At 42.3% G+C, this 16,859-nt stretch overlaps 2 protein-coding genes across 2 annotated transcripts in view; one reads left to right on the plus strand and one right to left on the minus strand.

Annotated features, from left to right (window-relative positions):
* The window catches only part of DCLRE1C (DNA cross-link repair 1C), a 12,057-nt gene extending 7,663 nt beyond the window's left edge, over positions 1-4,394 (plus strand). The window contains exons 12-14 of the mRNA XM_030959892.1: positions 238-326; positions 1,147-1,247; positions 1,716-4,394. Coding sequence (XP_030815752.1) covers positions 238-326; positions 1,147-1,247; positions 1,716-2,677 — 1,152 coding nt within the window. The 3' untranslated portion in view covers positions 2,678-4,394. The remainder of the gene's footprint in view (positions 1-237; positions 327-1,146; positions 1,248-1,715) is intronic.
* Positions 4,352-16,295, minus strand: SUV39H2 (suppressor of variegation 3-9 homolog 2). Its single transcript, XM_030959893.1, has 6 exons — positions 16,243-16,295; positions 15,078-15,223; positions 13,459-14,130; positions 11,423-11,569; positions 9,709-9,838; positions 4,352-8,337 (listed from the first exon to the last, which is right to left on the minus strand). Exons 1-6 carry the CDS (start codon positions 16,259-16,261, stop codon positions 8,228-8,230), a joined length of 1,224 nt encoding a protein of 407 aa, XP_030815753.1. The 5' UTR covers positions 16,262-16,295; the 3' UTR covers positions 4,352-8,227.
* Between the last annotated feature and the right edge of the window lie 564 nt (positions 16,296-16,859).

The following is a 16,859-nucleotide window of genomic DNA, read 5'->3' on the forward strand; positions in this document are numbered from 1 at the left end:
TGTGTAGTAATTGATGATTGCAGTGAGGTGTTAGGTGAGGCTGAGTTCTCAGCATCCTTTCAGGCCTGTTTCCTTGTTCCAGAGATGCCCACTTTGACAGAGTTGTGGGCTACACTGGTCTTTTCATAAAGACTACTAGTAGTACTTTTGGATGTGCTTGCATCAGTTCTGCCTTTAAGAGACATTCTTAACTGTTGTTGTAATTTGTTAAATTGCTTCTTCTTTTCTGGAATTCAGATCAAGGATTTCCTGAGCTATATCTGTCCTGTGAATGTGTATCCCAATGTACTGCCAGTGGGTGGGACAGAGGACAAAGTTATGGAAATGTAAGTGACAAGGGGCTGCTGGAGGGAGGTGATACAAACTCTGTAAGGACAATTCCCCTCCTGAATCCCAGCCTCTCAGGCTTGGCTTTACTTGTCTGATAATTCAGATTTTTTTCTATATTCAGTCCCACAGACTTGGGCTTTCTGAAGCACACATGTATGTTGAGCTGAGCCCCAGAGTTTGTATTCTACTTCTGTCTGTGTGTCGAGGCTTTTCTGCTGCTAAACTCTGTTTGGGAGGAAGCTGAATACAGATTCATCTCTCTGTTCTGTGACCCATTTCCATTTGTCATTGCTGCTTCTCAGAAGTTTCTTTTAAAGGTGGTTTCTCTGAGGGCTTGAACTCCTCCCCTGCACAGCATCAGAGAGGCCAGTTCTGCTGTGCTGCTGTAGATGTTGGCAGCTTAAAAAGCACCCTCAGGGAGCAGGAGAGCTGTGGTGTGTCAGTCTGGACAGAACAAAGATCCCCGTTCCTTTTTCCTTTCCTCCTTAGAAAGGAGACTTCCATTTAATAATCACTGAATAAAAAAACTGTAGTCAGCTTCTTCTGTAAGGAAGGAACTACAAGATAGTTTCCAAAAAATGTACATGTTTTAAAGTCGATATATTGAAAGGACAGATCTCTACCTTTCAGCTGCTGAAGCTCATCAATGAATCAAAGACTTTGCACTAGGTATTGCTGCCTTTGCTTTAACATTTTTGCTGCAGTGCCTATGAAAGGTGTTGAGCAGTGTACTTAAAACAAGTTAAAGGATTTACTTTTGCTCCTGAAAGCATCTGCTGAGTTCTAAATATTAACTGCTTTTTTCATTCCCTTCAGATTAAAGCCATTGTGCAGGTCATACAGGAGAATCATGGAACCCAGGTACAAGCCCTTAGGAACACTGAAGAGACCCCACAAGAGAGAATTATCTGACACAGGTAAAGGTTCTGCTGCTGCTACTGCACCTTAAATGGAAGTCTGAGACTAAGCAGAGGTGCCAAAAGCTTTGGTGTTCACCACAGTCTGTCTCTGTGTTCACAGCAACAGCTGGAAAGGAGAAATAGAAATTATGTGAACTTAGGTGGGTGAGAGAGCACTAACTGTGTAAAAACACACTTGTTTGCAGTCTTAAAATGTACTTAATGCTCAACAGCCCTGTAAGTTTTTGGGTGGAGTTCGTTCCCTCAGTCCCAGAACATCCCTAGGAAAGCTTGTTCTGTCTCTGTCAGGCACTGTGCTAGACAAGGCAAACACTGTCAATAGCATCCTGCAAAATCTCCAGCTGGGTTAAAGAATATTTTCCTCAATTTATACTAAACGAATTTTTAATTAAAAAAATTGCTCTCAATAAGATTTTAGCAGAGACGTGAACTTTTCTTAGTGATTTTCTGTTTGTTTCTTGCCAGATGAAGATGATCTCTTTGATTCAGAATTAATTTCTACAAGGCCTAAGATTCCAAAACAGCAGAGAGGAGAGTGCAGGCCCTCCAGCATAGGACAGGCTGAAAACTCTGAAGGAAACATAAATGAGAGCACAGAAAGTTACAGAGGGACCACAACTTACACCTCCCTCAAGGTAGACTTCCTGGACTGTGAAGAATCAAATGATGATGATGATGAAGATGATGAAGAAGAACCTGAAAAAAATACAGTTCAATTTCTTTCCCATGAGCCAAATGCCACTTCCACAGCCAATTTCAATGGAGTAGCTAGTGACCAGCAGGAGTCTAATGCCAGTGTCCCTTGCTGGGATGAATTTTTTACAGGTAATAAACTAGAGGAGAGCTCTGAAAATGAGGACAACCTCCCATCTTCAGCAGATGCTGGCGGGTCCCAGTCTCTCTTCAGCGATTCAGATGGAGTAAGTGACTCAACACACATCTCCTCCCAAAATTCTTCTCAGTCAACACACATATCAGAGCAGGGGAGCCAGGGCTGGGACAGCCAAATGGACACAGTGCTCATCACCTCCCAGGAGCGAAGTGCCCTGGAGCTCAGCACAGGTGGGAGCAGAGCAGTGGTGCCTGTGCTGCAGGAGAGTCCCAGGGACACTCAGCTGGACAGCAGCAGGGAGAAGCCACCAGGTCAGGACAGACCTTGTGCCCACGATGGTGCCTGTGGTCTGAAAAGCAAAGGCTGTGAGAAAGCTGCAGAAGATGGCACTGCCCACGTTCAGGATGTGCTGGCAGAAATAAGTGACAGCTCCAGGACTCCTGATCTGGAGCTGAGGTGGGACTCCCAGAGCTCCTCTGACTTTGAAATTCCCTTGACTCCTGGTGCTGAAGCACCTCAGCCAGATAAACTGCACCATTTATACAAGAAGCTTGCAGCAGGTGAAAATATAATCAGTGAGAAAAAAGTCTCCTGAGAACAGGTATAACTGATTACCTTGTGGTAATACCCAGCATGTCTATTAATACCTGAATTATTTTTCCCTTTCCTGCTGGTTACTGTCTGCAGCTATGCTGAGTCATGCTTAATTCAGAAGTATCTTACTGTCAGAACCAGGAATTTGCAGCCTGTGTACCTTTACTGTTCCTTCCATGAAATACTGAAAAGGAAGTATTCCCAGGAGGGACAGTAAAAGCCTTCTACCTCCCAAGGTTCAATTCTCCAAGACTGTAAGTAGACAAAAAATGGCCAGACAAAACTAAGGGTAAGACACTAAATGAAATTTAGTGTTTATCATAAGCTCTAAGGGTTTGCCTTTGTAATGTGATCTCAGGTTTTAAGAAAATAGCACACTATTAACTGTGGGGAGGAAGACCTAAGAATGACCATGCAAACAAGGCAGTTGTAATTTGGCTTTAATCCCCATTATCGTTGTTTGTCATTGTTATAACAATTTAATCAGTACCCACTGCAGTTATTTTTAAAAATAACTGCAGAACAGATTAGAGAATTACTGAGGTTGTGAGGGGGGTTTTAATTTGTTTTAAATCAAATTGTTCATTTCAAAAAGTCTCTCTTGACACTGAGCTTTAACTCCTGAGTTAGGTACTGCAGACTGCTGTCTATGCTTCACCTCCAATTGCAAACAACTTGTCATCACTTCCTCTGTGTTCTGGTTTGTTCTGAATTTCTTCAGAAAAATTTAAAATCCTGTGGTTCCCAAGTTACCAGCCCTGTCCTGCTCTGGCAGGGAACTCAGCCACAGAAGGTAACCTGGTGTCCCAGACAGGCTCTTGTACTACAAAACTTCACCTCCTCTGCAACACTCTGTAGACTTCACTGTTTTAAATCAAGACAATATATTTTCCATGCACATGTGCCATCATAACTGCCAAAATTCTTAGCTTCTAACATAGAAATGTAATTCAAGTTTTTCCTAAACTAGAGTGCCTACAAAATATCTAAACCACAGAAGTCATCTAAAAATCCCTGAGCTTTTCCATCCATGGTTTTAAGTCCCAAAGAATTGAACATAATTTAGCACAACATCCTTCCCCTCTGAGTGTGCCTTCAGTTGTTGTGCCATGTTTAGTGACATGTGAATGTTAAACCAACCAGCATTCTGCCACAGGGAACAGAGGCAGGAGGGACAAAGCACTGCCATAATCTGTGTATGATTCTAAGGATATTAAAGAGCCAGTATTTCTCCACTGTCACCTTTCCTGCTGTTCGTGGGATCTGTTAACCTAAATTCCAAATGTGATCTACCAACTTTGGGGTTTTTTTAACAAGCCTGAGTGAATGGAACTGCTGTTGGAACTACCTCTGTGCATAAAGTCAGACAAAACAGAACTTCTTCTGTCGGCTCATTTCATACCTGCATGTAAGTTCAAGGCTGCCTTGAACAGAATGCTCAAATATACAGGAATCCAGTCTGTTCAGGCAAGTGTAAATTTATACCAGTTCTCACCAGCCCTAAACTGAAACCATCCCTCCCTCATGGTCCCTCTGCTGGAATCCTTACACTCCTAGAAAATTTGGGTACAAGCCAGGATTTAAGAGGTTGTGGTCTTAAAGCAAATGCTACAACTAATTTTGACAGGCTAATTTTTTTAAAAAAATGACAACAACAAGAGAAAAACTAAATTTAATTTATTTTATCAAAAACTATAGGAAGACAGCAATACTAGAGATGACACAGTATGAAAAGAAAATGTTCCTGAGCTTACAAACTGCATATTCTAATACAGTTCCTAAAACATACATTAAAAATAATCAAAAGATTGACTTAACTTGGAGATTAAATAAATAGACAATAGCTTTTCTTACAGGTGATCTTGCAGCTTTAGTTTTGCTACAAAAAAATAGAACCAACAAAAAAAAGAACAGCTGGAGGGCAGGCCACAGGTTACCAGCCCCCAAGAAGTGCATACACACGACTGAATTGGTGACCATGACGATGCCAATGGACCACAAAGCAAAACAAAGGCAGAAGCTGGGCTGGTTTAGCTTCCCTAAGACACTGAAAACAGCTATTTTTCCATTTCCAGTTTGGCAATTTTCTGCCAAACTCATAAAAACAGTAAAAGGAGTTTTAAAAGTGACACAGTGCCCCATGAAGCTAATTCATTGACTGCAATCCAAATACACTGTGAATATGTAAATATAGAATACTGTTCAAGGCTCTTATGTTGGAAACTGGATCCATGGGTTTCCTTCAAATAAATACAAAATACTGCTACCTCCCAGAACATAAATTAACAGTTCTTTATTTATGGCAGAAGATAACACACATATCCTTGACAAACAGCAGCGTTATTCCAGTGCTGGTGATAACATTCTGTGCCTCTGGAAAAGGCAGACACCGCACTCCAGTCCAACTGCCACAGCTGTTACCTTCTAAAATGCAGCTTCTTGCAATATTTAAATCAGGCTGGGCATGGGGAGAGCCAGAGCCTGGGGCCTGCCCCGTGCCCACGGCACAGGCGGGGCTGGAGGAAGGAATCCATCTCCTGCCGCAGCCTCCATAAAGGAGGGGACAGCGCAGGCTGCAGGCTGCGATGGGTTAGGGGCTGGAGCCTGCACATTCCATCCACATGGAATGCACTGCTCATTTGAGCTACATGCAAGGGAAAGCACTAACGACTCCAAACGATGCAAGATCATCTAGAGTTTGCTGACATTAAAGCTCCACATTCCACTTAAAACTTTAAATAAAAAAAAAATCATTAGAGATATGGCATGATAAAAACTGACGAGATTCAGCATTTATCAACTGTGGATACAGGTTAGTCTAATTACATCAAATACTTTTAAATCTAAGCAAACTTCTTCCTAATCATTAAGCAATATAAAGTCTCTATTTCAACGTGTATCTCTGTATTGTAGATTACAAAACTCACAGCATTTCCAGCAGCCCATGCTCTTCACCAAGAGTGTAAAACTGATTTTGGCTAGTAGCATATAAAATGTCATTTGCTACCAAAGAGCCAGATCTTCAGTACAAATGCAACTGTGCTTCTTAAGAAACAACCTTGAAATGCTCTTTTTGAAGTGCTAATAATTAACATGGAATTTAAGGCATTTTCTAACAAATTAAGTAAACAGTTACATGCTAGGTACTTGACTTCATTCACCTGAGCCAACAGCTGTGCACCTTATAAAGGTAACTAGCTGACCTATGATACATAGCCAGCATCCAGCTATGGAGCATCCATTTATGGAGCAACATTATTCTGCCTGACCCTGTCAACATTTACATGACTGGTAAGCAATATGCAAGTTTTACAAGCTCTGAATCCATGAGAAAAAAGCTTGTGGATCATCCCTAGAGCATGGACCTTGGCTGTAACTCCACTCATCACCCACCTCAACTGCCCTTCAGTGGTTCTGAAGACAAGCAAAACTTAGCGTATGTTATGAATAGATGAGACAACTTTAAGATGATCAGGAAAAAAAAAAAAGATGACTCAAGCAGCTGAAGAACAGCACATTTCTCAGCCTTTACATTCAAGAACATCTTACAAATGTCTACAGCAAATGGGTATACTCACCCCTAGTCTAACTTCACTGAAGTTAACATTTTTGCAACCAGAAAATACAGGCCTAGTATCTTAGAAGTCTGTCACTAGGTAAAAAGGACACAGTATGTAAAAGTTTAACCAAAACCAGTTGTGAATATAAATCAATCCCAGGGCTCTTTTACACCTAACAGATAACAGACCATATCTCCATACTGCACTGGCTTTGTTAGACAATGGGCTGCTCTCCTTAACCTTTTGCTATCTATTTCCAAACTGTAGCCAGCAACTTGTTTCAGCCACGACTGCCAAATTTCTGTAATGAAAACAAACATCAGATGTTACTTCTGACAATTCCATATTTACAAATGCTCTGTGGAACTGCCGTCTTCCTATAGAATCCTAACTAAAAATCAGAGCATAACAACTGAGAACATTCTACATAACATCAGCTAAGAAGTTCAAGTTTTACACTTGGGATCTGTTAATACCAATTACAGAATCACAGAATCAGTTAGGCTGGAAAAGGCTTCTGAGATCATTGAGTCCAACCTATGACCAAACACCATCTTGTCAACCAGACCATGGCACTGAGTGCCAGATCCACTCTCTTTTTTAGACACCTTCAGGATGCTCCTCTCTGAGCAGCCCATTCCAGTGTCCAGTCACCCCTTCTGTGAAGAAATCTTTCCTAATTTCCAACCTAATCACCCCCCAGCACACCTTGAGACTGTGTCTCCTTGTCCTCTTGCTGGATCCCTGGGAGACTGACCCTCACCTGGCTACACCCTCCTGTCAGGGAGTTGTAGAGAGAGATGAGGTCCTGAGCCTCCTTTTCTCCAGGTACATGATGGAGTGGCTTGGTGAGCTCATCTGCCAGCTCCCTCATCACCCTAGGATGGATCTCATGGACTTATGAGCATCTGAGTGACTCAGCAAGCCTCTAACTGCTTCCTCCTGGATTACAGGGGGACTATTCTACTCCAGCTCAGGAGCCAGTTGTCCTGAGGACAGAACAACTGTCTTAATGTTGAAAACTGAGGCAAAGAAGGTGTAAGTTAAGTACCTCAGCCTTGTCCTCATCTTTGGTAGCCATATTCCCTCACTGTGTCCAACAAAGAATGGAGTTTTTCCTTGCCCCTCCTTTTGCTATTAATGTATTTATAAAAACAGTTTTTACCATCCTTTAAAGAAGTGGCCATGTTAAGTTTTAATTGAGCTTTGGCCCCTCTAATTTTCTTTCTGCAATTACTTCCTTTGCATGGAAGTCCATGGACATTTTACAATTTGCACTCCTGTGAACCTTTATTTACACACTGGCTCTCCTTAATCCCTCACCCTGGTGCCATAAATGCTATTGCTAAGATCTTCAAGCTTTTCTTTATATAACAAAAAAGAAAAAGAACTGTCAACTAAGATTTAGAATTCAAATCAAATGCCTCCTGACTTAAGGTATAGAAAACACGTAGCTTGAAGCTGAGTCACAGGAGGTTTAGATTGGATATTAGGAAAAGGTTCTCTCACCCAGAGGGTGGTTGGGCACTGGAACAGGTTCCCCAGGGAGGTGATCACAGCACCAAGCCTGGCAGAGTTCAAGAAGTGTTTGGACAATGCTCTCAGGCACAGGGTGTGACTCTTGGGGGTGTCCTGTGCAGGACTAAGAGTTGGACACAATGACCCTTGAGGGTCCCTTCCAATCCAGCTTATTCTATGATTCTAGGAATATTCAAATCAAGGTACATTTTAGAGTTTTCTTTGCATACATTTTACAGCTTCTAAAACAACTGCTCTAGAATTTTTAATCCCCATTAGCAGTTCTGTATTGGCTTGAAACACTACAATCTCTTTCTTTGGCCAATGCCATTTCAATTACAAACACAATACCTTGTTTTCACCATCCTTATTTAGATTAGATGTAAGAATACTTGAATATATGTGTGAAAGAAGAGTCTTCTTAAAACACATTAAAAAAGGAACAAAATATTTGTGACTTTGGATACCCGAACTCAGTTGAGATAACCTCTGCAACACATGGCTCCACATTTACACACAGTTCTGATGCTCTTTTTGGATGGGCTAAGACCTTCAGCAGAGTCTGAAGTCAGATCTATTGAACCTGCAACACAGATGAACACAAGTAAGAAAGTTCTAAAAGGCAGACAAGATCATGCCCAGTATTCAAACAGCTTCCAAAGGCTTTCTAACAGCCCAGTTCAAAGAGCTGTGTGTGAAGCTCACTCAGATTCTACTGACACCCTTGTTACAGCTACTTGTACAACACCTGGCATCCACATTGGAATCCAAAACTCAGACTTGATCTTTGTACCCCCCAGGTATCCACATGGATCAGTTGAAAGTGCGGCTGGCATTTAATGTCAGTGTCACAAACAGAGAGAAAGAGGAGTTTTAAGATTCAAGATCAATTTGGCAGTGTGGTGTTTTAAGCCCAGATGGCAATGAAACACCATGCAGACACTTGCTCACTTCCACCCCAGCAGAGCAGGGAGGAGAACCAAATGTAAAACTTGTAGGTTGAGATAAGAACAGTTGAATAATTGAAACAGTAAAATATTGTAACAATTATGATATTCTGATCATGCTGATACTGATTATTATTAGTAGGAGTAGCAGTAATTGTAAAAGAAAAAAACAAACATGAGTGATGCACATACAATTGCTTACCTTTGGCTCATTAATGCCCAGAGGCCATCCCTGAACTCTGATCAGCCCCTTCTAGATATCTCCCCAGTTTCTACACTGGGCAAGACATTCTCTGGCATGGAATATCTCTTTGACCAGTTCATCTGTCTATGCTTCCTACCAGAATTTTTTTTTACCTTTTTTGAGTACCTCCTCACTGGTAAAGCCTGAGACACAAAAAAGTTCTTGATTTAAGAAAACATCAGTGAATTATCAATACTATTCTCATACTCAGTCTAAAACAAAGCACTGTACCAGCTACTGAGAAGAAATTAACTCTATCCCATCTGAAACAGCTGTTCCATAGGACCTACATCCACAACTGAGGCCTACAGGACACTAGAATTCAAAGACTATGGTGCCTCATGCTGCTGAGCTGTTACAACTGCCTTAGTATCTCTTAGTAACTATCACTAACAGACTACCTAGAAAGTAGTTTACCTGAAATGCTGATTTGAATAAAGGAAAGCTTTATTTAAGGGCAGCCTGACCATTCCTTTGAGCATTCCTGGGACAAAGCTTCAAAATCATTTGCTTCATCAGACAGTCCAGCCACAATCCCTGATGTGCTAGGAGCACTGAGGGAGGCAGTGCACTAGAGATGCAGGTGAAAGCTTCTGGGTGTGCTCCTCTCTGCACTACACGTCATGAGCAATGACTGTTCTGAAAGCCAGAGCTATGTTATAAAAAACTGTCCCTGAGCTGAAATGCTACCATCATTCAGGCTGCAGTAAAACCCACCAGCACCCCAAAACTTCCACAAGAACCAATGTTAAAATGTGCAGACCTTTCATCTGATAGTCAAAGGTTAGCTCTTCTCCAGCCTTGATGGTCCGGGTAGAGAACAGCGCTATTCGAGGAAGACGCAAGTCGAGGTTATCAATAAACACGTTGAAGACTTGAAGATTTGGATCACACTGTAAACAAAAATTAATGCAATTTCTGTTTAGAAAAATGAACATTTAATATCACTGAAGTGTTTAAATAAACCAAGGTCACAGCAAAGAAAGAATGGGTTCTTGTCTCAGTGACAGAAGTCTGCAGTTATCTTCCGAAATCAACAAATTGAAATAATTAAATAATAATTCATAGCTCAGATTTAAGTCCTTCCAGGAAGGCAACCTTTGCACAATGTGCAGACTACACTAATATGCAACAACCTATAAAAAGTGGCACCTTCACAGGTGACAACAAAAATGGTGACAAAATAATTAGAGCCTACTCTAGGCCAATGTAGGCTAAAACTAGCCTACATTCTGAGACTATGTACCAATAAAACCCATAAAAAGAATTAAAGTTGAAAGAAAACTAAAAACAACTGAGTGTTTCAAGCCCCACAAACTTACTGCTCTGTAGTGATGTTTAAGCATTGCTTCCAGGCCAGAGATAACATCTTCACACTATGCATGGATTTCTACTGTAAACTGCAAACCTGCTTGGCTTCTGAATTCCCTGCCATGGTCTGGGTGCTAGGAGGAGGGTGAAGGTCACTAAGCTGGAACTAGAAACCACTTCCTCATTTTGTCTGGATTAAGTGTCAAAAGTCAGTAGTACCTGAGACTTTTAAATTCTGAATGCTTTTTTGCTCTTTAACAGTAAAATATATCACACATTAAAGAATCAGAAGTGAAGTTACAGACATCTAAATTTACACTGAAGACTGAGAATACTTCACTCCCATTTGTGAAAGTGAAGAGCACCTGTCTGTATATAAAATTCTCCTTCATCCTTCTCCCTGACAAGCCTGCATGAAATATAAATATCATCATCTCACAGACCTGAAGACATGACTTTTCTGTTTTTGTAGAATACTGACTGCATACCTCACAAACATTGGATTAGTAAGAAATAATAATTTTTAGTTTGGGAATCCTTACAAATGCAGATCAGCTTTCTTGCTTTAGTTACTTCAGTTGAACTTCAACAAAACACTACAAAAACTGCTTGTTAAAATTTATTTTTGAGTTCTCTGGCAAGTTTAGATTAGGAGGAAAAATTATATTTCTCTGCTGTAGATACCTAAGAAAGCATAGGAATTTTCTCTTTCTTTCTCTACTAAGTTTGCAGGATGAAATTTAGAGTAACATTCCATCCTGCCCAGCTACAAAATAACACATCAATTCTTGTCATCTCTGACTCCTGGCTAATTTCATTAAGGAACTGTCACATGTTAAGTATTTGAGGTACTCAGAAAAAAACCACACCCAAACCAACCCTATTTTGGTTGTATAGAACCAGCTGATTGAGTGAAAACTCCAGTCCTATAGGATGTCCACTTCAGGCAGCATCTCTGCCCCAGATTTTTGTAGGTATCTCAATCCAAGTAAGGCCCAGTATTCTGTTCTATTTATTACATCATCTGATTAACTGGACTGTGCTGTCATGAAGCAAACTACTCCAGAAAAACTGTGAATACAGTAAGGAAATGTTTACATTAGAAGACATTTCTAGCACAATTAGGATAATTCTCCAAATTCTTAGTATACAAAACAAGGTCTTACACTGTGGTTCACAAAGTGGGACACATTTCCATACCGAGCTGCATCTACTGTAAATTCATCTGAGTCATAGTCCAAATCAAACAAGTATGTATTTCCCTGGTTGTCATAGAACTGGCCTCGCCTCTCTGCTTCCTCACTTGTAATCACCTAAAAAAAAAAAAAAAGGGATAAAGAAACCTGCATCATATTATTAATTATTACTAAATCGAAACAAAAATCACACTCAAGTTAGGAAAAAAGTTAGAAAAATACTTAGCAAAAAAAAATACCACACTAAGTTTTTGATGTTGAAATAGCATTCCATCTGATGAATGAAGAATACATAAGAGTACATAGAGCTGAACTAATTATATTTGATTGAGGCTTCTCTGGGTGCAATTTGTCTACAGGTGATGCACAGCACTACCTTGTCTCTGGAAAAAAAAAAACATATCAGCACACTCTACTAATAATTATGATGATGACAATACAATCAACTGTTTTTACTGAAGTTTCTATATACACACTTTTTCCATTAGACCCAGAAAGCCTCATTTACTTCACACAAAACCAAGATTCAACCTTTTCCCTTTGCAAAGATGATCAACAGGTATCAGTCTTTAAATCCCAGCCACATTTACAGCCTGATATTCATTTCCTCTCTTCCCAGAAGCATCTCTTCCTGCTATTTTTGACTGCAATGAAAGATCCTATTCACTGCAGCTCAGACACATCACTTCACAAAGCTCAATCTATTCAATTAGGCAAGTGTGTCACTGTCAACAGATGAAACAGCTTCAACAACTTCATCTGCAGCCTGTCACATTAAACACGTTCTGTTGTATAGAAATCATAATTTTGCAGCAAAAGAGATACAAAATGTGATGGAATTGGACAATAAATCCCTCTAAAATCTGACAGATGAGATTTGAGAAGTCAGCAGTAGATATTAAGTAGATTCAGGTGAAACAGTAAATACACACTCTTTTCTTTGACCAACAAAATCACAGAATCATCTTTCAGTGAGTAGAGTGTAGGACCTTTTGTATATTTAAAGGAAATGGATGAACATGAGAAGAAGCTTTGGAGCAGGAAGCATGGGGGAAATCTGCTAAATACCACAAACATCGTACAAAGGGACAGAAGGAAATACTTTGAGTCAACATAGTAGCAAGGCAGATTTGTGGTAGAAACGAAACACAGTGTAACAGAGAGGCAGCCAGGAACTGCTGGTGTGAAGAACCCTGGAATGGAGCAGAGGCTGAAACACGTAAACACAGGGCAATACAAAACCTCAAGAGTAGCTCAAGGTCTGTATTTTATAACATAAAAGTTCTCTTTGAAACAGTATGAGATTGAATAAGCAGATAATGTCTGTACTATGAATTTTGCTGTTAATCAAAAGCAATAAATATGCTTGAGAATACTACCTTAGAAGTGCAGACAAAACAGAAAAGGGACTGAAAGTCTGTGCAGGGACTTTCATAACGACTGTGCTTTGGGAATGGCAAAAAAAAATACAAAAAAGATGATCAGGGAAGAATGAAGAATATGATTTTCATGAAAGAAATTAAGTACTTGCCTTTAGAAATATTATTAGGGCATGTATCTAAAATAATTCTTCAGTGCCATATGAGATAAATATTCTCTTTACTTTTGACCTTTTACAACTGCTCTGGAATGAAGGAATGTTCTAGACAACACAATTTTGCTGTCAACTTGAATGTCTCTTTATCTCTACTCAAAAGCAGACTGATCTATTATATAGTAGAATTGCAAAGTATCCTGAGTGGGAAGAGTCCCACAAGGATCACCAAGTCCTGGCCCTGCCCAGGACATCCCCAGGAATCACATCATGTGCCTTATTGTCCAAACACTCCATGAACTCTGTCAGGCTTGTTGCCATGATCACCTCCCTGCAGAGCCTGTTCCAGGGTCTGACCACCCTCTGGGTGAAGAAGTCAAGTATGAAAACTGAGAGAAAGCTCATTAAGATTTTTATCTAACATTTCCTTGATTGTATGTAATTCACCTCTATGAGATAAATACATACCCACCTCTCCAACATACTCCATCACAAAACTGTTGGTTTTAATTTTCTGGAGGGTTTTTACTCCCCAGCCACGGCCATTGTTGGTTCTGAAGATGCAGAGGGAATATGGGGTCCCTTTCTGCACAATCCTATTAGGGCAGTCAGGCCCACACCTACAATATGAATTGCACTCATAGATGGGCAAGCCAGGCTGGATTTTCAATTTCTTACGTTTATTGTAAGCCAAAATAAAGCCAGCCTCCTTTGGACAGCACTTCTCAGCAGGGCAGTCAGCACATTCACAGCCAGTTGTTATTCCATTGAGCACATTTATTCCTGGAGCAGGTTTATACTCATTGATGTAGTAGAAGTCTAAAGGAGGGCCTTCAAGATCCACAGTGTTTTCTACCAGAATCATTGCTTTGTGATTCTTTTTCCTGTTGAGTTCTTCTTTCCACCTCTGCAGAGCTATTCTTTGTTTAGCCTTCTTTACAACATAATCTGCAATTGCAGGTTTCAGAGTTTTAACATGGTTTCTCAGTTTCATTGCTTTGCCTCCTCTCCCTCGAGACAAGTATTCATTCTTGTCTCTAAGAAAGTTCTGAATAAGCAGAGGGCAGTTCAGATGTTTCCGAGGTTCCCAAGTATTTGAAGATTCTGGCCATCCTTTCCATTTCACAAGATAGTATGCTTTGCCCTTGAAATACAGAAACAGATACAGATTTAGCCAGAGCCCCTGTTGCTGAAATCCACCATCACAGAACAACACAGACAAACACAAGAGCTCTGGACTTAAGGACCAGCATTCAGGGCAGAAGGCCTTGATGTCCCCATAAAAATTACAACTGGGGAGAAAGAGAAAAATCAGTTTGTTTGCAAATTAACTTATAGCACAACTTTGCATACTTTACAAATTGTCTCTAGGGGCAAAGAAATCAAAAGCTGGGATGAACTCTGACTGCTAACAGCATACCTGGAGGAGGCTAGTTTGTCAAGGCAGGTGGTAAGTTATGCTAACTCGCTGTATGACTCGTATGCACAAGCAGAATGCAGTCGTATCACATACAGAACAAAAAAAAATGCAAAATGCAGCTAAAAGGAGTCTAAAACCCACTATTGGTCATATCAACCATCCTCCCAGAACACTAATTAATTTGATACGTGTAAGATTGTATTTACAGTGAAGCAGCATACATTTTGCACTTATTTAAAAAGGACAAATAACTGCAACAAGGACAAATCCTGAGACTGAATTTCACAGGAATCCATTTGCAGCACATGGCCCTAATTCTTCATTGAACAGACTAAAAGAATCAAGAGAGAAATACACATGGTTGTCTGCAAATAAAGGAAAGGCATCATAATTCATACTGAGCTACCACCCTAAAGCATCAGCATCAGATACACAAAGGTCAAACATTTAATATTCTAAAAGTCTGTAATTTCACAAAAAGCTCTTCCTTGCACATACTGAAAGTAGCAGTTTACACCACTTTTTGTTTAAAATTTAAAATATATTTAATTTGATGCCATCAAAAGCTTTGCCCTCACTGTCTGATTCTTTATATTATGAGCAAAACTACCTTTGTCTTGCTTCCAAATTTCAGCTGAAAGAGCGATCAAATTGGTCTGTGTTTTTCTTACCTCTTCTACCTTGTAGTCACACAAATATTCCACCTCATAACTCTTTAGACTCCTGTTGGTGATTCCAATGGATTTACATGTGAGATTTTCCTTCCTACATAATTCTTGGAGGGTCTCATGTGAAGCTAGACATGGCACATACCAGGCTACAATAAGAAAATTGGTAAAGAATCCTATTTAATGTCTCAGCTAAATTGAAATCATTATGCCTCATCCCAGAGTCCCCACATTACCATTTGTGACAGCAGTCCACGAGTCTCTTGTACAACAACTGCAGCGTCTCCAACTCAACCCTTCTCTAACGGGTCAAGTGAAACACGTTCATGATTTCCTCCTGCACTTTTATTCTATACAGTACGCGTCCAAATAACAACAAATATTTTGGAGGGCAGAGACTTCCACAGGTGAAAGATACACGAAGCACTAGCAATTTTTCTACAATTACCGCATCGCATAACTGAATTACGGCAAGCAGGAAACCTCCATTCTTTAACAAGACCGCCAAATTTCTGTAGCCAGGCGCAACTGAGTACTCGCGATGCAACCATGGTGACCGGACGAGGAGATAGAGACCCACAGCCCTCCTCCGGCAGGATCGCGAGTGCCCGGTCAGCCAGGAGGATTTAGAGGGACGAGACATTCCCGCAGAGCGCCAGCGCCCGGGAAACACCGGGATCAAGGCTCTGGATGGAGTCCCGAGCGGGAGCCGCCGGCGCAGGGCCGTGCCCGCCGCCCCCCGGGGCTCCGCGGGGCTCTCCCGCCCCGGCCCCCGGCGCAATGCGCGGAGCTCGGGAGGGGGCGGCGGTGCCTTTCCCGCGGCCGCACCGGGATCCAGCGCCTCTCCCCGCGTCCCACCCCCGCTTCCAGGGTTACCCCAGGCACCTCCCGCCCTCCTCCCACAGCTCCCCCGGGGCAGCGGGCAGGATCCCCAGGAAAGCGGGCAGGACCCCCAGCCCTCCCCTCCCCGCCCGCCGGGGGGTCTGTGGGTAGCGGCGGTGGGAACGGTCCTGACAGAGCCGGGCAATAGGGACCGGCAGCGGCTCCCACCGCCGAAAGCGAGCGGGAGCTTCCCCACCCGTCTTTCCCCCCGTCCGTCCCGGTTCCCCAGCGCCCGGACGGCCGCAGAGCCCCGGGCGGCCCCGACCCCAGCCCGCTCCCCCCTCACCTCCTCGCCAGCCCTCCATGTTGGGGGGTGGGGGGGGCGCGCTCGGGCAGCGCCGGCCCCGCCCCCGCCGGAAGGGGGCGGAGCGCAGAGGGCGGCCCGGGCGCGCGCGCGGCTCCGCCCGCCCTCCTCTTTCCCGCCTCTGCCGTGAGGGGCCCCCGCGGGGACCGAGCCGGAGAGCGGCTGAAAGGGAGCGGGACGGAGTTAAAGCCATTTTGCTTTTGTTCTTACAGAGCTCTGCAGTGACTGGGACAGGCGGGGGAAGCGCGAGGCAGCTTCTTTGCCGGGCTCCTCAGCTGCAGAGCTGAAAAGAACCTCGGAGAAAATGGTCCCGGCACTTCTTGGGGGGGGGAAGTTACACCGTCATTACACCTCACTCCTCAGATGAGGTGTTTACTATTAATGTAGCTTCGACAGAATCACAGAATCGATAAGTTTACAAAAGCCCTCTGAGATCAAGTCCAACCTATAACCAAACACTAGCCTGGCAACCAGACCATGGCACTGAGTGGCACGTCCAGGCTTTCCTTAAACACCTCAGGGTATTTAATTAAACACTCACCACCTCCTTTGGGCAGCCCATTCCAATGTCTAATCACCTTTAATGGGAAGAAATTCCT

The sequence above is a fragment of the Camarhynchus parvulus genome, chromosome 1A, assembly GCF_901933205.1.
Source record: "Camarhynchus parvulus chromosome 1A, STF_HiC, whole genome shotgun sequence".
Classification (NCBI taxonomy): Eukaryota; Metazoa; Chordata; class Aves; order Passeriformes; family Thraupidae; genus Camarhynchus; species Camarhynchus parvulus.

Excerpts from the sequence above, each read along its gene's own strand:
- SUV39H2 (XM_030959893.1), bottom strand. Across the intron at positions 11,570-13,458 it reads TGATGGAGTATGTTGGAGAG|GTGATTACAAGTGAGGAAGC; the intron begins GTGGGTATGTAT and ends TTTTTTTTTTAG. Across the intron at positions 8,338-9,708 it reads CTTTGACTATCAGATGAAAG|GTTCAATAGATCTGACTTCA; the intron begins GTCTGCACATTT and ends TCTGTGTTGCAG.